The sequence below is a fragment of the Salminus brasiliensis genome, chromosome 12 (assembly GCF_030463535.1).
Source record: "Salminus brasiliensis chromosome 12, fSalBra1.hap2, whole genome shotgun sequence".
NCBI classification, from domain to species: Eukaryota; Metazoa; Chordata; class Actinopteri; order Characiformes; family Bryconidae; genus Salminus; species Salminus brasiliensis.
The window spans coordinates 6,771,051-6,791,480 of record NC_132889.1 but is presented as its reverse complement, the minus strand read 5'-3'; the positions used below and the strand labels follow the sequence as shown (position 1 = coordinate 6,791,480).

The 20,430-nt window shown below is 41.6% G+C and overlaps 1 protein-coding gene across 5 annotated transcripts in view; it reads right to left on the bottom strand.

Moving 5' to 3' along the window:
• nacc1a (nucleus accumbens associated 1, BEN and BTB (POZ) domain containing a) overlaps positions 1-20,430 on the bottom strand; it is a 42,207-nt gene that overhangs the window by 8,870 nt on the left and 12,907 nt on the right. Inside the window, exons 1-3 of one of the 5 annotated variants that reach the window (XM_072694243.1) lie at positions 19,575-19,641; positions 6,031-7,047; positions 3,087-3,257 (exon numbers count right to left, since the gene is read on the bottom strand). In XM_072694243.1, the coding sequence (XP_072550344.1) occupies positions 3,087-3,257; positions 6,031-7,018 (1,159 nt within the window). In that variant the 5' untranslated portion in view covers positions 7,019-7,047; positions 19,575-19,641. Of the gene's footprint in view, positions 1-3,086; positions 3,258-6,030; positions 7,048-16,731; positions 16,850-17,873; positions 17,949-19,574; positions 19,642-20,430 lie in introns of those variants that run through there. The other 4 variants (XM_072694242.1, XM_072694245.1, XM_072694246.1 and 1 more) reach the window with 4 other exon arrangements.

Genomic DNA, 20,430 nt, shown 5'->3' with positions numbered 1-20,430 from the left:
GTGATTTCATATTTGGGTTACATGAGCAAAACACTTCAAATTACAGTTGACAGATTACAGTGGGAGGAGGGGTGATATGGTAAAAATATAATGATCACAAGACCGTTTGCAGGAAAAAAAAAAAAAAAAAAAAAGACAAAACGCACAGTCTTGCTGGACAGCCACTCATGTTTGTGAGGAGAGAGATCACCATGCACCATATTCCTTTAGATTTCTTAACGATGGATTTAATGGAGCTCCACGGGACGTTCAGGGACCTCCTAAAATGTTTCCATTTTTCAACAATACCACTCACAGTTGATGGAATATTGAGGAGGGAAGAAATCTCAGTAGTAGTACTCAGCAGAATTAGACTTGTAGAAATGGAGGCATCCCATTACAGTCCCATGCTGGAATGGAGTCACCTTGCGCGTTTAAGGTGGTAGTAACTTCGGGGATGATCTGGCTATAAATACATGTGGGCTGTTCGACAGGATTCATAGATTGAGAAGAGGTGGAAAATGGGTGGCAAAGCAGATGTTAATGATGGGCAAAAAGGAGTGATTGCATTTAGGTGTGCCAGAGGCCACAGAGTGAAGGAAGTAGCTGAAGCTGCAGATGTAGGAAAGCGTAGTCATACGGGTCTACCAGCAGGGGCAGAAATCCCAGTCTAGAGGAAATTCTCCTCATTCTTGAGCAGAAGTGCGCAAAGGCCTCTTGTGTGCCACTCTGCTCGACATGTCCTTGGTATGCAGATCCCAGTTTTCTTTCAGACATTGGTGGTGAAGGACCTGCACTGACTTCTAGAAGCCGACGGTTCCTTTTTGTCAGTTTAATCTTTCGGCCACAATTCTAAGGCGAATTTCCTGTAGACTGGGATTTCTGCCACTGATGGTAGACCCGTATGACTGTATGCTTCCATGCACCTGCAGATTCAGCTACTTCCTTCACTCTATGGCCTCTGGCATAGAGAATGCTCTTCTCAATCTATTAAGCCCGCCATTCACCCCACAGGTATTCCGTAGCCTCATCATCCTTGAGCAAAGCCATCTGTAGGAGCCATATTTTATATCTATCTATCATATATCTATCTACCTATCATATATATATATATATATATATATATATATATATATATATATATATATATATATATATATATATATATATATATATTTATTAGATCTCCATCAGTGACAGTTCTGTAACTCTCAGCTCGGCAAGAAATGCATGTGTACAGTGTGTCTTTTAGTGGTGGCTCCAATAAATAATTCTACTTCCTGTAGGGGAAGCCCAGGAGCAAGGACTCTCAGTTCTTGTATAATGCTGCTTTAGGCTGCTTACGTTTAAGAGGTTTGCAATTAACTGTAACTTACCTTAGTCAAACTAATATGTGCAACATAAACCAAATATTAGTAGTAATGGATATCTAGCACTAGATATTCTTGCAGCATGAAGCAACACACACACACACACACACACACACACACAATTAGCTTACAGGCATTCAATAAAACCTGTTCTTTACCACAATACCAAGACACTACGTGTCCATACAATGTTAACTCATTCATCTGAACGACAGAGAGAGCGAGAGAAAGCGGGACAAAAGAGGGAGAGCAAGTGTGTGTGTGAGTGTGAGAGAGAGAGAGATCAGTGTTCATGGGCTACTGAATATGACTCATGGGACGTTATGATTGTAACCTAATCTCTTCATTCTCGTTCGTGGATAAAAAACATGTTCCATCAGCTCAGACTTTGCATGCCTCTGTGTTCTGCTATGGCTGACTAGCTGAGTTTGCTTACGGCCTCATTTGGAAATCGCATGTGTACTCTTCCTCCCTCGCGCGCACACGCATGCTAACGTGCACAAACACAAAACGACCCACTACTGTTGATGGACGGACAGCGCTGGCTGAGCTTGTTAACAAAATAAGGGTGCGCTTCTGTGACTGCAGTAAAGGGAGTGTAGAGGAATCGGACAGTCGCAAACTCCAGGACTGAAATAATTAAGTCAACCAGAAATTATTAAAAATCAACACATTATCGACAACATTTTAACTATATTTTCCTTGGCGTAGTTCAATAACAAGAGTTTGGTACATAGAGGGATAAACACTGTGGTCTCTATGCAAAAGAAAACCTGGCAGAACCAAAAAACGCAGACTCATTATATAGTTACACCCTCAAAATTTACACATACATAAACCCCACCCACTAGCAAAAGCACTAGTCTAAGCTGGTGAAATGCTAAAACGCAGGCGGCAACTTTAGAAGAACATGGTGGCGTTGATCCTGGAGAGCAGCTCATCATTAGAGTTGGAAACAGAAGTCCGTACTTCTGAGAACTGATCAACTTAGGCCTCTACTCTACTAAGTACCGTACTTGTTAGCCTGAAAGCCAAGTCCCCCCACAACAGCTGACGGATAAGAAATATAGTACAAATTCCAGGTACTGGATCAAATGTGATGATACTCAACCCTACTCATCACTTCCAGACTCTGTTAGTTATGGGAATATGGGTTGCTATGCTGTGCCAGTTGCCCAGAAGTGGAGCTCAAACTCTGCGCACAATGAAGCGAGGGCAAGAGGGAGCAACCAGGGAGCCATGCAAGGCTAAAAGCTTATGATAGGTGATCGGCTTTCACCATCTCCTCTCTCCATCGTCCGCTCTCTCAAAACAAACTGGACTGCCCACAGCTAAACCCACATCAGAAAGGAAAAAAAACACACGCTTAATATTTTACTGGTCAGACTCGAGAAAGCTAAACCCAGGAAAGAGTTGGGGGGGTGGGGGTGGGGGAGTGTGACCGATGGACAGATGAGTTAATGCTATGCTTGGCAAAAACCAAACTCAAAAAGCATGTGAAGCAGTATCACTGTTTGCTGCCTCAGGTTCAGGACAGCTTGCGGTCATTAATGGATGTATATATTTTGGATTGTACCAGCAAATTTTACAGGAGAAGGCCCTTCACCCAGCAGGCCTGATTTGTAAGCAAGCCAATCATCATCACAGGGTTGAAGCGCTCAGTAGATTAACTACTCAGGCTTAAACCATACGTCAGCGGCAGACCACGATCCGGGAAGTGAAGTGATGTGCTCTGACCTGTGACGAGCTCCAGTTTCTCAGCTGGATCGCCCTCCTCGTAGAGTTTGGGGTGGCAGCGGTTGCCGATCTGCGCAATTAACTCGGCCGGCAAAGACGCTAGGTCCTGCCTCCCGCGCATCCGGCTCCGAGTCTCTGAATGATCCGGGAGAGCCTCCACCCGTTCGCCTGCTTTGAGAGAGAGCGAGAGCGAAAAGCCAAGACAATGCAGAAAATAAATAAATAAATAAATAAATAAATAAATAAAATCAACCAACCAACCATAAAGAAAGAAAAAAAATAAGAACATTTATTTAATAAGGAATATAAAGACAAAAAAAGACAAAAGACAAATGATGCCAAACACAGAAATAGATAAGGGGAAAAAAAGGAAAAAGTACAGGGAAGAAAGTGAGAAAAGAAAGAAAAGGTTAATAATAATAATAATAATAATAAAGAAAACTTCCCTATTCCTTATTATTATTATTATTAATAATACATAAAATTATTAAGGAAGAGGAAAAATGATAAAAGACTCCCAAAAATAAATAAATAAGTGAACGAAAGAATGAGAAGTTTAGCGAGTCAGAACCGCAAACTAAGCTTTCATTGTCTTCGGTGGAATTACGAGCAGTTCAGAAAGCTGTGGTATTTGTTTGTGACAAAAAATGTGTCCTTTTTTTTATATATTTGTTTTTACAGGATTGGAAAACAAAACCCAAACTCTGGAGTCTTCTCTCCCAGGAACATTCCAGGTTTTTGTTCACATTAAATAAAAGTTTATAACGAGTACGAATGCACCAAACTGCCATTCCTGCTTAAAACAACAGATGTCCCAATGCTGTTGCCAGCGCTCCTTTCCACTAATTGTGTAAGAGTTTTTAAACTACACAACGCCGCTCCACTGTTTAATAACGGCCTTTATCGAAACACCTCGACTTTAACTAGGCAGAAACCCTCCAGGTTACAGACGACTTGTTTACGGATAATGAAGTTCTATATTTTCATGACCTAAAATAATCATCTGAAGCTCAGTCTTATAGAAGAGTGCAAACATCTGAGAGGCTTTGAATACACTCAGCGTTCAAAGTCGTCGAGAAGATGAGAGGACTCGCTGATTAAATATTCATGCTCCTGAAATGATTCAAGCTTTTAACAAAAAAAAGAAGAAAAAAAGAAGGAAAAAAGGAAAGGTTTAATAGAACTCGTGTAACTTTTGTAAGGAAGACGACGGCCTTGTACGAGAAAGGTCTTTCAGCTTCCCAATACCAGGCTAAGCTTGCTTAGGTCTACTTGCAGGAACGAGAGCTTCATACATGGCAACGTATTAAACCAGGGGCCGACGTTACAGGAGTAGTTTACAGAAGCCTAATGGAGATTTCCATTTACTCAAATGCGGTCAATAAGCCGAGAACGCGTTTTGCGTCGGATTTGTTTCTGTAGTTTTGCACAGGAGCTACGAAGCTAATATGGCTAACAGGTAACGTTAGGTTATCAGTATTCCAATTAGCAGCATGCAAACACACATTTACCTCAAACTATATTGAGTTGCTGAGCCATAGACTTGTTTGTTTATGTATTATCTAACATTTACGTTATCTAAGATAATGTTTGGGGCCTGAGGTTTATTTTTTTAGTTTAGCACTGGAGCGACAAGGCTAACGTAGCTAACAAATTTAGCTAAAACCAATGATATCAGTACGTTAGCCACATTAGCCTCATAGCTCCAGCGAAAACCAAAGCAGGACATATTCAACTGTTAAATCTTCTTCACTGATTCACAACTTTTGAGGAGTGTTAACACAAAACGTTAGCATTAATTGCTAGCTAGCTCACCAGCCAAGAACATGATGAGGGTGTGAAGGTATTTCGTTTTGCACAGGAGCTACGAGGCTAATGTGGCTAATAAATAACGTTGGGTTAACAGTATTCCAATTAGCATCATGCAAACAGGAAAATACAGAAACGAACAAGTCTATAAGCAACTCAGAGTAGTTTAAGGTAAATGGTGTCCGACACTTCAGTTATCTAGTTGCGGTCACATGAGGTTTATTTCTGTAGTTTAGCACTGGAGCTACGAGGCTAATGTAGCTAATAATTTTAGCTGCTCTGCACATATTAGCTACATTAGCCTCATAGTTCCAGTAAAAAAAACGAAAGAAACAAACTTTAACCTGCAAAATGATCGTTGCTGTAAGTGAACTCATTAGCATAAACGCCACAATGCAGCCCTTTACCAGCCAAGATCATGTTTGGGGCCTGAGGTTTATTTCTGTAGTTTTGCACAGGAGGCTAAACTGTGATTTCAGCAGCTCTAAACTCGTTAGCACCATTAGCCTCATAGTTCCAGTTTAAACTACAGCACACGTTTTGCAACAGGGGCTATGAGGCTAATGTAGCTAACAAGTAACACAGTAATGAGTATTCCAATGACCACCATTTAAACAGTCACGTTAAAGTCTTTAGAAGAGCTTTTCTTTGAAATTGTTAACTTACCATTAACATTAGCCCTATAGCTCCAATTTAAACAAAGGAAGCCAACTTAAACTTAGCTAATCCACTATATTTGGGGCAGGAAGGTGTTAAACTCTTAAAAGTTCGTATTCAATGCCATCTTCAATGCTAGTTTAGTTCCTCACCAGCCAAGAACATGTTTAGGGTCGGAAATTTGCTTCTTTAGGTTTTTTAAGAATTTTAGCTCAATGAAATGGTATCAACATGTACAGACAGGTTAGCTGGATTAGCTTCATGCCTCCAGTGTAAAAGCAGTAAATATCAGATGACATATTGTCTTCATCGATTCATGACATTTGAGGAAGGTTTAATGCTAGCTTTGTGTTAGAAAGTTCAGTGCAGTTTCTCGCCAGCCAAGAACCTTTTTTGGTGGTTTCCGACAGTACATAAGTGCATGATCACAATGTAATCTTCATAAATGTGAGCTAACCACTGGGCTAATTTGACTCACCTGCAGCACCCATGTTTAGCATGCTGTACATGGTGTACATGTTGCAGATTTGCCTGTACTGCTCCTCGGTGCCATCTTCAACAGCTTCTTCCTCTTCTTCATCGTCGTGGTAAGAGATGGGAGAGTCACTAGCGTAGGCGCTCATAGTGCCCGGGCTGGTGCCCTCTGGGGTGGCCCCACTGCTGGTGCCGTTACCGTTGCCGTTGGCTCCTCCCGTTGCCACTGCCAAGCCCATGTTCAGTCCCTGTTGCTGAATGGCGCTCCCTCGTGCCGCTTCTTGGGAAAATCGGGCCGCTTTTCTGATCCCTCCACCGCCAGAGCCTCCGGATCCGCCTCCGCCTTCTCGGCTGCCACCTTCCCAAAGCCTTTTGGCCACAGGGGTGCAAACTACAGAGTAGGGTGAAGCCTCAGGCTGCTCCGTTTTGACCCTAGACACCAAGGGCAGCGGGGTCAAACAGGATGCTGGGCGGCTGGCTGCAGTAGCGACCACTCCAGCTCCTCCTCCGTTGGCTGAAGCTCCGCCGGCCGTCTGAGTGACTGGACTTTGAGGTTCGGATGGTGGGGTTTCTTCTGTGTGGAGGCCTTGCGAGTCGCAGCTTGGGGAGCTGACTTTCAGGAAGAACTCTGTACCTTTCTCCATGATCTGCTGGATCTGCAGGAACCCGGCTGTGTACATGAGCAAAAACTGGTCACCCACGTTCATGCTGAGCCTCCCAGTGTAGCAGAAGGCCAGGATCTGCTGGAAGCTTTGCGGCTGCACGGCCGGTGGGAGCTCCACCACCGTGGGCGTCTTGCTGCCGGCACTGCTGTTGAAGAGGTCACGGAAGTAGGAGCTGCTGGCGGCCAGCACGGCGCGGTGGGCCTTGAAGGCATGGCCCTTCACCACCACCGACACGTCGCAGTACAAGCCCTGCAGCCGCTGCTCGTTCAGACACTCCAGGATGTTGTTGCCGAAGTTTGGGATCGCCATCTGAAGGGTCTGAGCCATGGCGCTATGGCCAGCACCACCGCAGAAAACTGAGGAAAACATCAGGAGAGAAGCAGAAGAGATGGGAGAAATATTGTCAGGGACTAAAAACAGAGTGACATTTTTAGTGATGTTATGAATGGTGAAAACAATTAACCCCTTAAAGCAGGAAGGCTTATTACACACTAAGGCGTGTTATTCAGTAACTACAGGGCTATTCTTTGGTAATAGAAGCTTGCAAAAACCCTTTCGGCCCACCGGCGGACATAGGCTGTTAGTGTTAATTAGAAATGTATTTTCAGTTATGCTCAGTTAGTCCAAGTGATTCATATATTTAGTGTATATATATATATATATATATATATATATATATATATATATATATATATATATATATATATATATAAAAATAATGTTAAATGATACCAAAACTAATGAGAAATTAACTGTAGTTCCAACAATTTATTCAAAATCAGCAGGATCATATAGCTTTACTTTAGCCTTCCATGGCAAACACCACCCCACTCCAATTGAGCTTAAATTATTACATAAAATTGTAACAACAATCTGATTGTTAATTAAGCGGCTAATAAGAATTATACAATGAGTTTCAACTACGGTTGCAATGGTATGAGATGTTTATATTTTATAATTCTTCTTCATAATAATAATAATAATAATAATAAATAGTGTAAAATTGGAAATAGTGTAAATACACCTGTAATTATCATTGTTTTGGTTGTTTTAACATCCAAGTGATGTATGTAAATGTAAAAATGTAAATGTATGGTGTATTAGTTACACCCTCACGATGAACCTCCCTCTCTACCAAGCGGATTGATTTTGGTAGGGTGGGGTGGTGGGGGGGTCGTCACTGAGAGAAAATAAGCGATTGGAAGTGATGATCAATCATTAGCCAGACTCTTAACTTTAGCCAGCATGTTAACTTTATATGGTATGGTTCACTGATCCCTTGGGAAGCCCAGAAGAACATGCAAGTCTTTTCTGGGAGATTGTGTGCTGGAATGCATGGGTCTGTGTTTTTCTTTAGGTTGGCATGAACAATTTGTCATATCTGACATGATTGAAAACATCAACAACAACAGCAGCTGGGCCTGAGGCAGACGACAGAAAGGAGTCTTTTGGAGGCCAACAGATCTGTTTATCTGTTAAGCGGGTCTAGCCCGCTGGGAAGAAAAGGGTTAAGAGCTGCATGAGTGGAAGATACAGACCACAGAGCGTTCCGCCTAGGAAGCTGAATGGTCCCCTTTGATTGACCCTTTTCACTTTAGTTTATGATTACTAAATATGATATTAATAATAGCAACAATAATATTCAGTTACAATGACCCTAACTTAGCTTTAAAAATAAAAGCATATGTAAAAAGTTTCCCTTTTGAAAAAACATTAAATTAACTGGAGCTCTTTCTAACCATTCCAGGTAATGATCATTTTCACTACGGACTAATCTTGCTAATTATTTACTACATTCATTCATTGATTGGTTTTGAAAATAGTAAAAACATAGGTGGGACCCTATGGTTGCATGTGTTTTTTCAATATCTGTAAGAAGCAAATATACACAACTGTCAATTTTCATACGATGATATACCTAAAAATGCTGCTGCAACCTTAGTTTCAACAATATTTTATTTTACTGTGATCAATCTGGTTGTGATACACAATATACTTTTCTGAGCACTTTGTGGATATGGTATATGCTTAAAGAGCACTGATCAACTGCACGTTTCATGGCAAAGAGTGTATAAAAATATCACATCAAAAATATCAATATTTAAAGACATTTTCATGATGCACTATATTAATCAGTAGCGACAGACTCTGAGAAACTGCTATACCAATATTCTCCAATACTGAGTACAGTGATTTATATTCCAAATGTGCTGCCCAACTCCTAGTACAAGGCAAACAGTATTTTAGTAGCAGTTTTTAAGACTCTTAGTAACACTACTGATGCATTTTGTCTAAATGTCATGAAAACGTCTTTAAATATCATGATACAGATTTAGTTTAGCAAATCACCCCCCCCCCATATTAAAGTAACAGCAAGCAACTTCAAATACTATTAACAAGAGATACCACACCACATTAAAAACTACCCAACTGTCAACAACAAAGTCTGACCAGAGAAACAAGCAAGTTTTAGTTTCTCCGCTTTATTTGACGTCCATAAGAAAGGTTAGCAGAGAAAGGTTCTGACAATATATAAAATAACTGAGATGTTCCTCAGTCTGTATGTTAGGGTTAGAAGAGGGTCTTTCTATGCATGCTGAGGTAAACACAACTCAGATGGTGTGTTGGCAGCACATAATTTGACTTGAGCATGAATATGCAAACTGTCAAGTACAGCATCGATGCAGATGAATTTAGTATAGTAGTCAAATTTCTTACGAAATGTTGCTACATGTGATTTAACTCTGATCAATGATGCTGAGCATCATTGATCAGACACCGTAAGACTGGCAACCTCGACATAATACCCTAAAAATAATAGCAAGCTTTATCAAATGAGGCTAGTTAAAGGCTGCACAAAATATATAGAAAACTGACATTACACTTTTTTTTCTGTGATATTTTTTTCTATATCCTTAATTTTGGAATTTGTTACCAGACTAAAAAAATAAATAAATAAATAAATAAATAAATTAAAAGAGATATATATATATATATATACCATGACATATGATTTAATTTGACTATTTGACACACTGCGATGACTACATTGAAATATATTACGCAGCCCTTTATCATTTCATAAAACATCATTTAGTGTGCATCACTTAACTCGTTATCAACCTCATAATTCCACGGATCCCGTGGCACACTTGTTTACAGTCAATCATTTTTGTTAAACAGAAAAATCCAACTTAGACCCTGAGTTTCAAACATATACATGACTCAGACTGCTGAAGTTGAGGTTATTCTGTAGCCAGTCTCGTTATTTATGCAACAAAATTATGCAACAGCTAGATTGATGAACTTAAAACTGAGTTTATAGGTATCAAACCAGCACTCAACACTACGGTATCTGGATCAGACTGGGACATCTTTACAGTACGGTAATAGCACAAACTGCATAGAAATCTTCCCCTCTCACTTGGCACATTTTTCTCCATTCTGACTTGTTGTAAACAATAGAAAAGCTAAATACTGTGAAAAAGAAAACGCCTTCCGCTTTAGCAATAATACATTCATCGTCCGCTCCCATTCTGCAGCCCTTCTTCTAAGCTAGACAAAAGCAAAAGCACAACGAAAAGTCCATATACAGTCACAAAGACAAAACTGCTACTGTTCAATAGACCCGTCTCTTCAGACAATAGCCAAGGCCACCGAGTGAAGTTCCAACAGAGGAGCGCGGGTGGGCGGGCGGTCGGACGGACGGACGAGCGAGCGAGCGAACGAACGAACGTGCGCTTCTGAACTTCTGAAAGAGTGCAGACGGGATGGTAGGAGGAAGAGTTAATGTGAACGTGATGGAGATTCAGCAGAGGGAGATAAAATGGCGCTTTATCTCAGCCCTCCACAGAGGTTGAGGCTTGCAGTGATTGAGGTCACAGTTGAACATGAATGTGTACAAACACTGCGCTTTGTCTGACACTGTAGACACTGTCAGCACTGTTTAACATGACACTATGAGGAAACTCTTCATTGCAGCCCACAGCTGTGCTCTTTCACACACTAAAATCTCACATACAATGAAAGGATCATGGTGTATCTAATATGGCTTGAGGGTTTCGAAAGAAAGAGGCACTTTTCTGCCTCATAACTCGGCAGAGAGATACTTTTCATCTCCGTGTTTGACGCTGCTGTGGCCCAACACTCGAGCTGACCGATTTTTCTTGAATATACGGCATGGCAGAGGTGTGTAGAGTAGCCCAAGCGAATAGTCATGTTAGAGAGTAGCATAACTTCATCTCTAACGACGGAGGGGGACTGATAGGGGCATTCTGGCCTAAAACTAGAGCTAACCAGGTTATCTGTCATGTTGAGAATTAGGGCTGGGTGATATGATAACATATTTCTCATGATATTTACAGACATTTTAACACACCATAAATGTGATCATAGACAAAATGTACCAGTACCACTTGATCATGAAATCAGACTTAATTACTCTTCTAGTTTCTAATAAGGATGCACCGATACCACCTACCACTCCTTTCCGATACCGATACTAGATTTTCAAGTATCTGCCGACACAGAGTACCGACACCAACTCTGACTTAAATACTCGATAGATGGCTATAAATTCTGCTAATCCTTTAAAAGAACAGCACATACCGTTTGAGTAACTGCATGTTTGAAAACTTGCAATAAAAATTGCAACAATGCAGTAAGCAAGTAGGGAAGCATAATCTTGCTAAGCTCGACCAAACAGCTTCTTATTTGGTGTTTCAAATTCAGACTTCATTAAAAGTACACTATAGTCTCCATGTAAAAAGCTGCTAAACTTCAGTGTATGGCCTTAAAACAAGCTGCTTAAACTCTTGGTTTTGGAACCAAAAACACCACATGGAAAGAAAAAGCTAAAGAGAGCTAAATGTTTCATAAACGTTCTGTTTAATGGTAATAACTATACAAGACTGGCTGTTTACAGGTTGTTTAAACGTTTGGTTTAAAGTATGCAAACCAAAATTTTCTCTGTTAAATAATAAAAAAGTACAGTAAGCTTTATGGTACTGGTGCTCTCTATTGCCAATACCAATACTATGTGTAAGTGTCAGTATCGGCGACGATACCGATACAGTATCGGTGCAACACTAGTCTCTAATGAAACCTGCAGTTGATCAGTGCTCTTTAGGCACTAACAATATTCTCGATACACTTAGAAAAGCACATTGTGTCATATTTCCCACCTTTATTAAGAATGATATCCCTCTTAGAGCACTGTTTGATATAAAGTTCTGAATTCTATTATTTAGCACCAGTGTTCACTACGACACCCAGCACTCATTAAACATCAACCAACCAACCACTGGGCGAACTCTACTTCTACTGTGTTCAACCAATCCTGACTGCTAGCCTAACTACCAAACTATGGACTAACAAATACATGCATTGGCATTAGTGCCACCATTTTCTTAGACGTGGAACAAAATCGGAAACCAGAAACGAACATTTTACCCAGAAAAGAGGCTCAATGAGGCAAAGAATCCAGACAGCCAGGTACCCATCTTCATAAGTTGACAGCTTTTAGCCCAAGACAAGTCATGTGCGTACACCGATTCATTATCGCAGCTTGTAGCTTATCGGATTTCGTTCTACATTCATAGGTGAACAAACAAGTAAACAAAAAAACTAAAATCCCCCCAAAGCAAGTTGTACTTCCTCCCACCTTCAAGATCCATCATCAGAACGGGGTTTTTCCCAAGTCTTTAAACCAGAAAATCTCACTCTCATGCTGAGTAACCTATAGCACTGCAGTGGAACTTCTTAGTAAGGGAACGAACCACTGCCCAGCAGTAGCGCTATTTCAGATTCAGTCCGTCTCTTTTTGGATCCTTTTGGTCTGAAATACAAAACGCGGATGCTCTAAAGCGAGACGTAACAGTTAAAGCAAGCAACCAAAATATACTAGAGTAAATGAACCCCCAAGAAAAGTGGGTAAGCCAAAGGTTCAAATATTAACGACTTAAACATCACTGAATAAAAGGCTGATCACTCACCCGGCTAAAAACTGTTTCACTTAATGTATATAAAATAACTCCAGTTACTAAAAAACAGCAAATCTGTCAAGTTCAGAACCGAGTAAATGTAATTACCCCTGGCATGTGGTAGAACCACAAGTGTGCCTAAGTTGAGCAGTCTTAAAAATCCATCATCCGTTTGGTGATCCTTAGTATGATGTTAATGGACCTGTTGTTCCAGAGCGCAATTTCCCCAGAAATTCCCTTTTTAATTCAGTAGCATACGCAATATGTCCAAATATTTGTAGACACCCTTGCTAATGAATGCATTTGGCTACTGTAAGTTGCACCCATTGCTGATACAGATGACCAGCTGTGTGTGTGCACATTTGTACTAGTCCCTGTAGAGAAGTACTGCCAATAGAATAGGAGTCTCTGAAGCAGATAAACATTGAGGCGTGGCCTAGAGGGGTATAAGCCCCCCAGCATTGAGCAGCTGTGGAGCAGTGGAACAGTGTTCTCTGGAATGATGGTTGGAGCTCCATTCAATACTTTTGTGATGAGTTTTTTTTTTTTAATACCCTTGATTTCTGAAGAAACAGTGAATGAGGTGTCTCAAAACTTTTGTCCATAGTGTACGTTACATATGCCGCCATAGCAACTTCTTCATCTGATTGCAACTTATGACTAAACTTTCTGGAGTATCTGATTGGAGAATTTCAATCAACTCATATTAGGAGAGTATAAACAACTGCTCAGAGGAAAATATGAGGGACGCACAATGACATCCAATAAGATCAGGTGGATTGGGTGGACCTATTGTTCCCCAGGAGAGCAAAACCTTTATGTTAAACTGAGCTATTGCTCTAAAATACATAGAAGCTTACAGAAACAAATGTCATATCTCTATGTAATGCCAATGCCAGTAAAGTAAATGTATCTGCTTTGGAATAAACCACGAGTTTCTATGTTTAATGGGGAAGCCCACCCTCACAGTAGCCAGAACAAATCATAAAATCGTTTTTTTTTTTGTGCATTATTCAGCCGAACGCTACAAACCATTCACGACGACAGTCAGATTTTATAAGCGACTTAAAATCTGACCAGTATTTTTACCACATTTATAGGATGGGAGCCTGGTCTTAGAAATAACCGTCAGGAAGCATTTTAAAGCCACCAAATGAACAGACTTGCCTCTAATGACTTTATGAAGGCCAACAGCAATAAGTACAAGCCTACAGGCAAAAATGCAGCATTAAAATCTAAATCAAACCATTTACACAAATCTGTAAAAATCAAAAAAAAAACAAAATAAAACTCTGCTATATGACTCCAATCAAATCAAATCTGCATCACATTAAGCCAAAAAAATATTTGAGCGAATGGGAACGTAACCAAAAACAGTTCTGGTTAACTGGATGCAGTGGAGCAAATAAAGACAAACTGGGCATGCATTCCTGAAGGAAACAGCAGTACTTGCAAAGCAAGAGAGAGATAAAAGTTAAAAAGTAAAGCGTGTCATTCATGACGTAGACACAGACTTTGGCTGCTAAAGTCCTGCTAGGTTGAGGCAGAGCTGTGTCCAGAAACTTTTGGCTAAAATGCAGGGTGCTCAAAAATGTTTAGGGCAAAAGCTCATCCAATACATCTGGCTTTAAAAACACAAAAAAAAACTTTTGGCTAAAATAAATAGGATGCAGAGACAGAGACAGTCAGCTAGAGAGTTGTAGAGGGATAAATAGAGACAGAGAGAGTTGCAGCCAGAGGTTCTGTAGACTCTAGTGTAACAGTTATACTGGGGGGGACAGGGAGAAAGGGTAGCTTACATTACATAGCTTACAAGTTTATCCTTAATATGTTTGAAAGTATGAAGCATAGAAAATAGACCATTTGCCATGTACAAGACCTACACAACCAAGTTTGAACGAAGTTTATACGTTAAGCGGTTCATCAGTTATTGATCCTGGAAGAGAACGGATAACAAAGTGCTTTTTATTTAATTTACTATTTTATATTTATTTATTTTAAATAGCACTACTATTAATACTACTATTTCATCCTCGTGTCAGACAATTGTGATACACATCACTTATCAAAAAAGGTCTATGTACCCAAATTGGGTACTGCCATCATCACCAACTCTACCATAGAGCAGTACTTTCAAAACTGCACTTTTCTGCATTAAAAAACAAAAATCAGACATAACTCCTGGGTCACCTTTGGCATGCCATGGTTTAAACCGACTTATTGATTTGGAAATCAATAAGTCGGAAAAGAACTAATAAAAAAAATAAAAAACTGTAAATGTGTTTAAGCCTGTACAGGCCTCACAATGTTGTCTAACAGCCTGAACACCACAACATGTACACTGAATGACATGGGGCTACTACCACGAAGAAGGGGTATGCAATAAACCCATGCAGTTTTGAGAACACCGTCAAGGTGGAGAGGGACACTCAGGGCATTGTATGGTAAAATAGTCCCAGTCCCTGGTGGTTTTGGATGGTTTATAAAATGGCTACATCTGTGTTGAAGACACCGTGACACCAGGCTCTCATCTCATCACCATCAAAAACTTAAGTCTACGAGTTTCTCTACACCAAACCATTCGACCTCAAACCTCTGACACACTGTGTACATCTCCACCACTGAATTATACATGCAGGTTTCCAGGCCCGACCACTGGAAATCCCCTTTTAATCATCACCACCTAATACTGAGAGACAAGTGGAAATTATTAAGATATCGAATGATCATCATCATCATCATCACCACCAACAACACCGCCCAGCACTGGTTCTATCACAAGATGCCACCACCACCGCCGCCGCCGCCGACACAGGACAGAACACATCATCCCCACCTGCGAGAGCCTCGTGGGTAGGAGCTGGAAAGCTAGCTCTTGATTTTAGGTGTTCACTGAATAGTGAGCCACACTGGAGGGTCATGGGTGGGTGAACAACATGGGAGTCACATTTTGATAGTGATAAAACAAGACACAAAAAAATGACTCCCTTTACTAGGTGGCAGTGGGGTTTCTGTGGTAAAAGAAGTGCCCTCTTTGTCTGAGGCCCTTCCCCACACACACACACACACACACACACACACACACACACACACACACACACAGACAAAACGGCTTGTTTACAGTTGGCCAGAGCCACAGCACACACACACACACACACATTCACACACACACACACACACACTCACTGAGAGGCCCGGGGTTTATTTAAGAACTTTTCCCTCCGGAGAGAGGGGGAGGAGAGAGAGAAAAGGGTCGTCCTGGGCACAACATGGAGACCAATTTCAAAAGTTGCACTCCAACCCAGACACCCACAAACACCCTCAAAGAAGGGCCAGGAAGGCCTACATGAAGAAGGCCAAGCCTTGAGACCTATCACAGGGCACTGATCCACTGCTCCACTCATTCTGTAGTCATACTAAGGCTGACAGGCTGACTTAACTATAAAAACTATAAGCCACTTTCCTAGTGGTCTACAAAAGCCTGAAATTAGGTGATCCCCCACAATAACAGAACAGTATCCTAAAAGTGTGTGTGTGTAGGGGGGGGGGGGGGGGTTGCCCAAATCAGACCAAACACAGACCAAAGCTTAAAGCCAAATAGAAAAGGGTGTTAAACTCCGACTCAATAGACAAGTTTAACTCCCATCCAGACCCTCTCTAAAATCTACAACAGACCACCTGACCAGCCCTGAGGCGTACATGAGCCCAAGCTTTAAAACCCAATCCATTCATCCTCTGATCATCATCATCATCATCATCATCATCATCTAGGTGGACACAGCTACCTGGACCTGCTGGCTACTTTCCTAGTGCAAGCCTGTCCACTATACAGGAGAAACGCTCTTCTTGTGGGCCACCACTCAGCACCGCATTACATTGTACTGTATTCATAGCAGGACCCCCCCCCCTCCTCCTCCTCCTCCTCTTCCTCCTCCTCACAGTACAGTACACTATCCTGAGAGTGAGTAGGGTGGGCTATCCTTTCACAACAGGCTGCCCAAACGATCAAAACACGACCCAAAGCTTAAAACCGAGTGGAAAAGTACGTAAAACTCAAACCTCTACGGAAAGGCGGCGAGGAAAGGCTCCAGCCGTGGCCGTGCCACGAGTTCTCTCCTGCTTGGCACGGGGGGCACGAACCCGGTGGGAGAATTGCGGCAGCCCTAGACACGAACAGGCGACGGATATAGGAAGGGGATGGAGAAATAAAGAGGAGGAGAAAGGACTGGGAGAGGAGAGAGGCCTCCCACTGTTGTTAGCCGCAGCTTAGCACGACGCGGCCGAGACTGGGGCTGGCCGCCCATCGTCCATGCGGTTGAAGCGGCGGAGGCAACACGAGTGCAGCGCTGGGGGAATGATTATGAGGCTGGCATAGCAGGCGGGTGTCTCTCTCTCTCTCTCTCTCTCTCTCTCTCTTTTCTCTCTTAATCGCTTTTAAAAAGAAAGCGACAAATTTAGCTATTTTACGTCCAAAAGCACAGTATAGCCCACCTTGTCTTATTCTACAGACATCAACAGGTCATCCCGGGACAAACGCAGGAACTGGGGGCGAGCCGGACTGAACCAACGTAGACGGGCAGGGGGGGGAGGTGGTGTGTATGTGTATGTATGCGTGTTGGGAGGAGGAGGAGGTGGAGGAGGTGGAGGGGGGTGCTGTTCGCCAGACATTGCCGCTAAGTACCGATTAACCACTCGTTATAAAGCTCAGAAAAACAGTCCAGCACAACACACAAACAAACAAGCGGAAAACACCGACACGCTCGTCCCCGTCCCCCGCGCACCGTCCGGCTAGGTTAACCCTTCACCGGCGCTCATTTGGACTCGGCAACAGCTGCCGCTCGAGCGCAGCCATGACGCCGCGAGAGGTCCGTGAAGTGGTTAAACTTTCTTTTTTGTGTGTGTGTGTGTGTGTCGGTACCGTTCGTCTGCGCCCATCCCCCACCACCGAAAAAAACACCGTCCAAAAAAACCCGCAGGGGGAAAAAATCGCGAGGAACATAAACAAACAAACAAACAAACAAACAGAGCAACAAATACAAACAAATCACACACAGAAAAAAAGCGCACGAGACGGAGACGTGCCCGGGACGGGACTCGTGCACGTTCCCTCCGCAACCTCACCTCACGCGACCTTCTTTTTTTCCCCCCTCGAGCGCCGTCCCGTTAATATGAACGCGGTCGCCAGCTGTGACGATACTCACCCGCTTCGCTCGAGAGCCGTTACGAAGCGTTTCGATGGACGCGTCCGACCCGCTCGCGCTCTCCCTCACTTTCTCGCTAGAAACGGCCATTCATTGTGAGGCGATGGCGAGGGCGCGCGGTCGATCGCCGAGCGATCGAGCCGCAAAGCCCCTCTTTTTCTGTTGGGCTCTTTTTTTTTTTTTTTTTTTTTTTTTTTTCGCTTTTCCCGGAGTCACGCGGAGGAGCGCCGAGTCACCGATCAGGCAGCGCGAGCCTGTATACTGCACACTGGTGGTGACGCGCACAGGGAATTTGGTTCTGGCCACAAGTACACAAGGTACCCTAAGGTACACAACCTGTCCAAATGTTTGTGGACACATTCAGCTACTTTAAGCTGCACCCATTGCATTGCCATCATTCCAGAGACATTACAGTTCCGCTGCTCAACAGCTGGGGGGGCTTTATACCCCTCTAGTCCACGCCTGGCGTTAGGCATGGTGCCAATAGGTTCAGTACACTTTGTATATCTGCTCCAGAGAGTCCTGTTCTATTGGCAATATTTCTCTACAGGGACAAGGCAAGTTGTGTGTGTGTGTGTGTGTGTGTGTGCATTTGCACATCTGTCTCAGCAATGGGTGCAGCTTAAAGTAGCTGGGGAGAGAAAGAGGAAAAGAAACAACATCAACAACAAAAAGAAAATAGATGGAAATAATAATAATAATAATAATAATAATAATAATAATAATAAACCTTTTTTAAAAATCACATTATTATAGTACATAATTATATAATTATATTTATTAGAATTTCTTTTCTCCATGTTATGATTATTTACATAACAATTCTGGAAAGTGCTTGAGCACTGGTCCCAAATTCTGTCCAAGACACCCCACATCCCCACACACCAAAATGTATATGTATAAATTCTCTTGTACCCCACATTTATGCGTGTTGCGTGTAGAAAAAAAAGTAAAATAGATAAATAATAATAATTATATGCTATATATTAATATATAAAAATATTATATTTTTTATTATTATATTATATATTATTATATCCTTTCCGTAATTTGTAGACCCAAAACATTTTCTAAATATTTTAATTCACTGTAAATAATAAATAATACGTTAAAATGTGTTTTTTTTTTCTGCAAGCATAAAAAAATAGCGATTTATATCAATAAATCTTGCGGGATTATACAGACGAGGACCGGGACGCGCGAGAAAGGCGGGGCGAAGGGGGGCGGGGCGGCGGATGGGAGCGATCGATTGTGCGCGCGCGCCCTCACGTTCCGTCGGCGCGTTCTTGCGCCACGTCGTTGCCATGGCAACAGCGGCAGAGGCAACGCCTAGTTTCCATACGTGAAACAGAGAGAAGTAGGCCGTACACACACACACACACACACACACACACACACACACACACACACACACACACACACAGGCAGCGACCTCGCAGAGATCCGCGCTAACCCAGCAGGTCCGCCGTTTTACTCGCAGAGCCGACCCTCACCTCTGCAGCCCTCCAGTAACAGCCGCACTCTCACTGTAGTGCTGATATGGGCGCCTTTAGCGGCGTCCCCCCAGGTCAGCCCCCCAAACACGCCTAATAAATGAAGTACAGCCACCTGACACCTTTTATAAAGGAGGGAATGACATTATGCAGCTTATGGCGACATGAAATGGCATTAAGTGCTGATTTAAAGCGTTTACTCACTCACCATATTGAAGCCTAATGCCTAGCTAATTTCAGAATGAAAGCATTCAACAGTTCAGGGCTTTTGTCCACGATTCCGGGTTGAAATAAGAAAAAATGAACCAAAACACAGCCTGCCTTAAAATGACCCGTTAAGTGTCCTCACGTTACCCCGGCCAGCCACATTTCCAATCGCATTTTTCCGCCTCAAAGCTCAAACACCACCGGGCTTCCGTAGCGAGGAGAACCGGATTAGCCGGGTTGCCAGATTGGTGTTCAGGGCAAACTTGGTAAAGTTTACTCACGTTTCTACTGCAAAGAAAAGCAGTGGCATTATACTGCTCTTAAAAGAGCCATATATTATTATTATTATATAAAATAATAAATATAATCTGAATTATACTGCTCTTAAAAGAGCCATATATTATTATTATATAAAATAATAAATATAATCTGAATTATACTGCTCTTAAAAGAGGCATATATTATTATTATTATATAAAATAATAAATATAATCTGAATTATACTGCTCTTAAAAGAGCCATATATTATTATTATATAAAATAATAAATATAATCTGAATTATACTGCTCTTAAAAGAGCCATATATTATTATTATTATATAAAATAATAAATATAATCTGAATTATACTGCTCTTAAAAGAGCCATATATTATTATTATTATATAAAATAATAAATATAATCTGAATTATACAGCTCTTAAAAGAGGCATATATTATTATTATTATATAAAATAATAAATATAATCTGAATTATACTGCTCTTAAAAGAGCCATATATTATTGTTATTATATAAAATAATAAATATAATCTGAATTATACTGCTCTTAAAAGAGGCATATATTATTATTATATAAA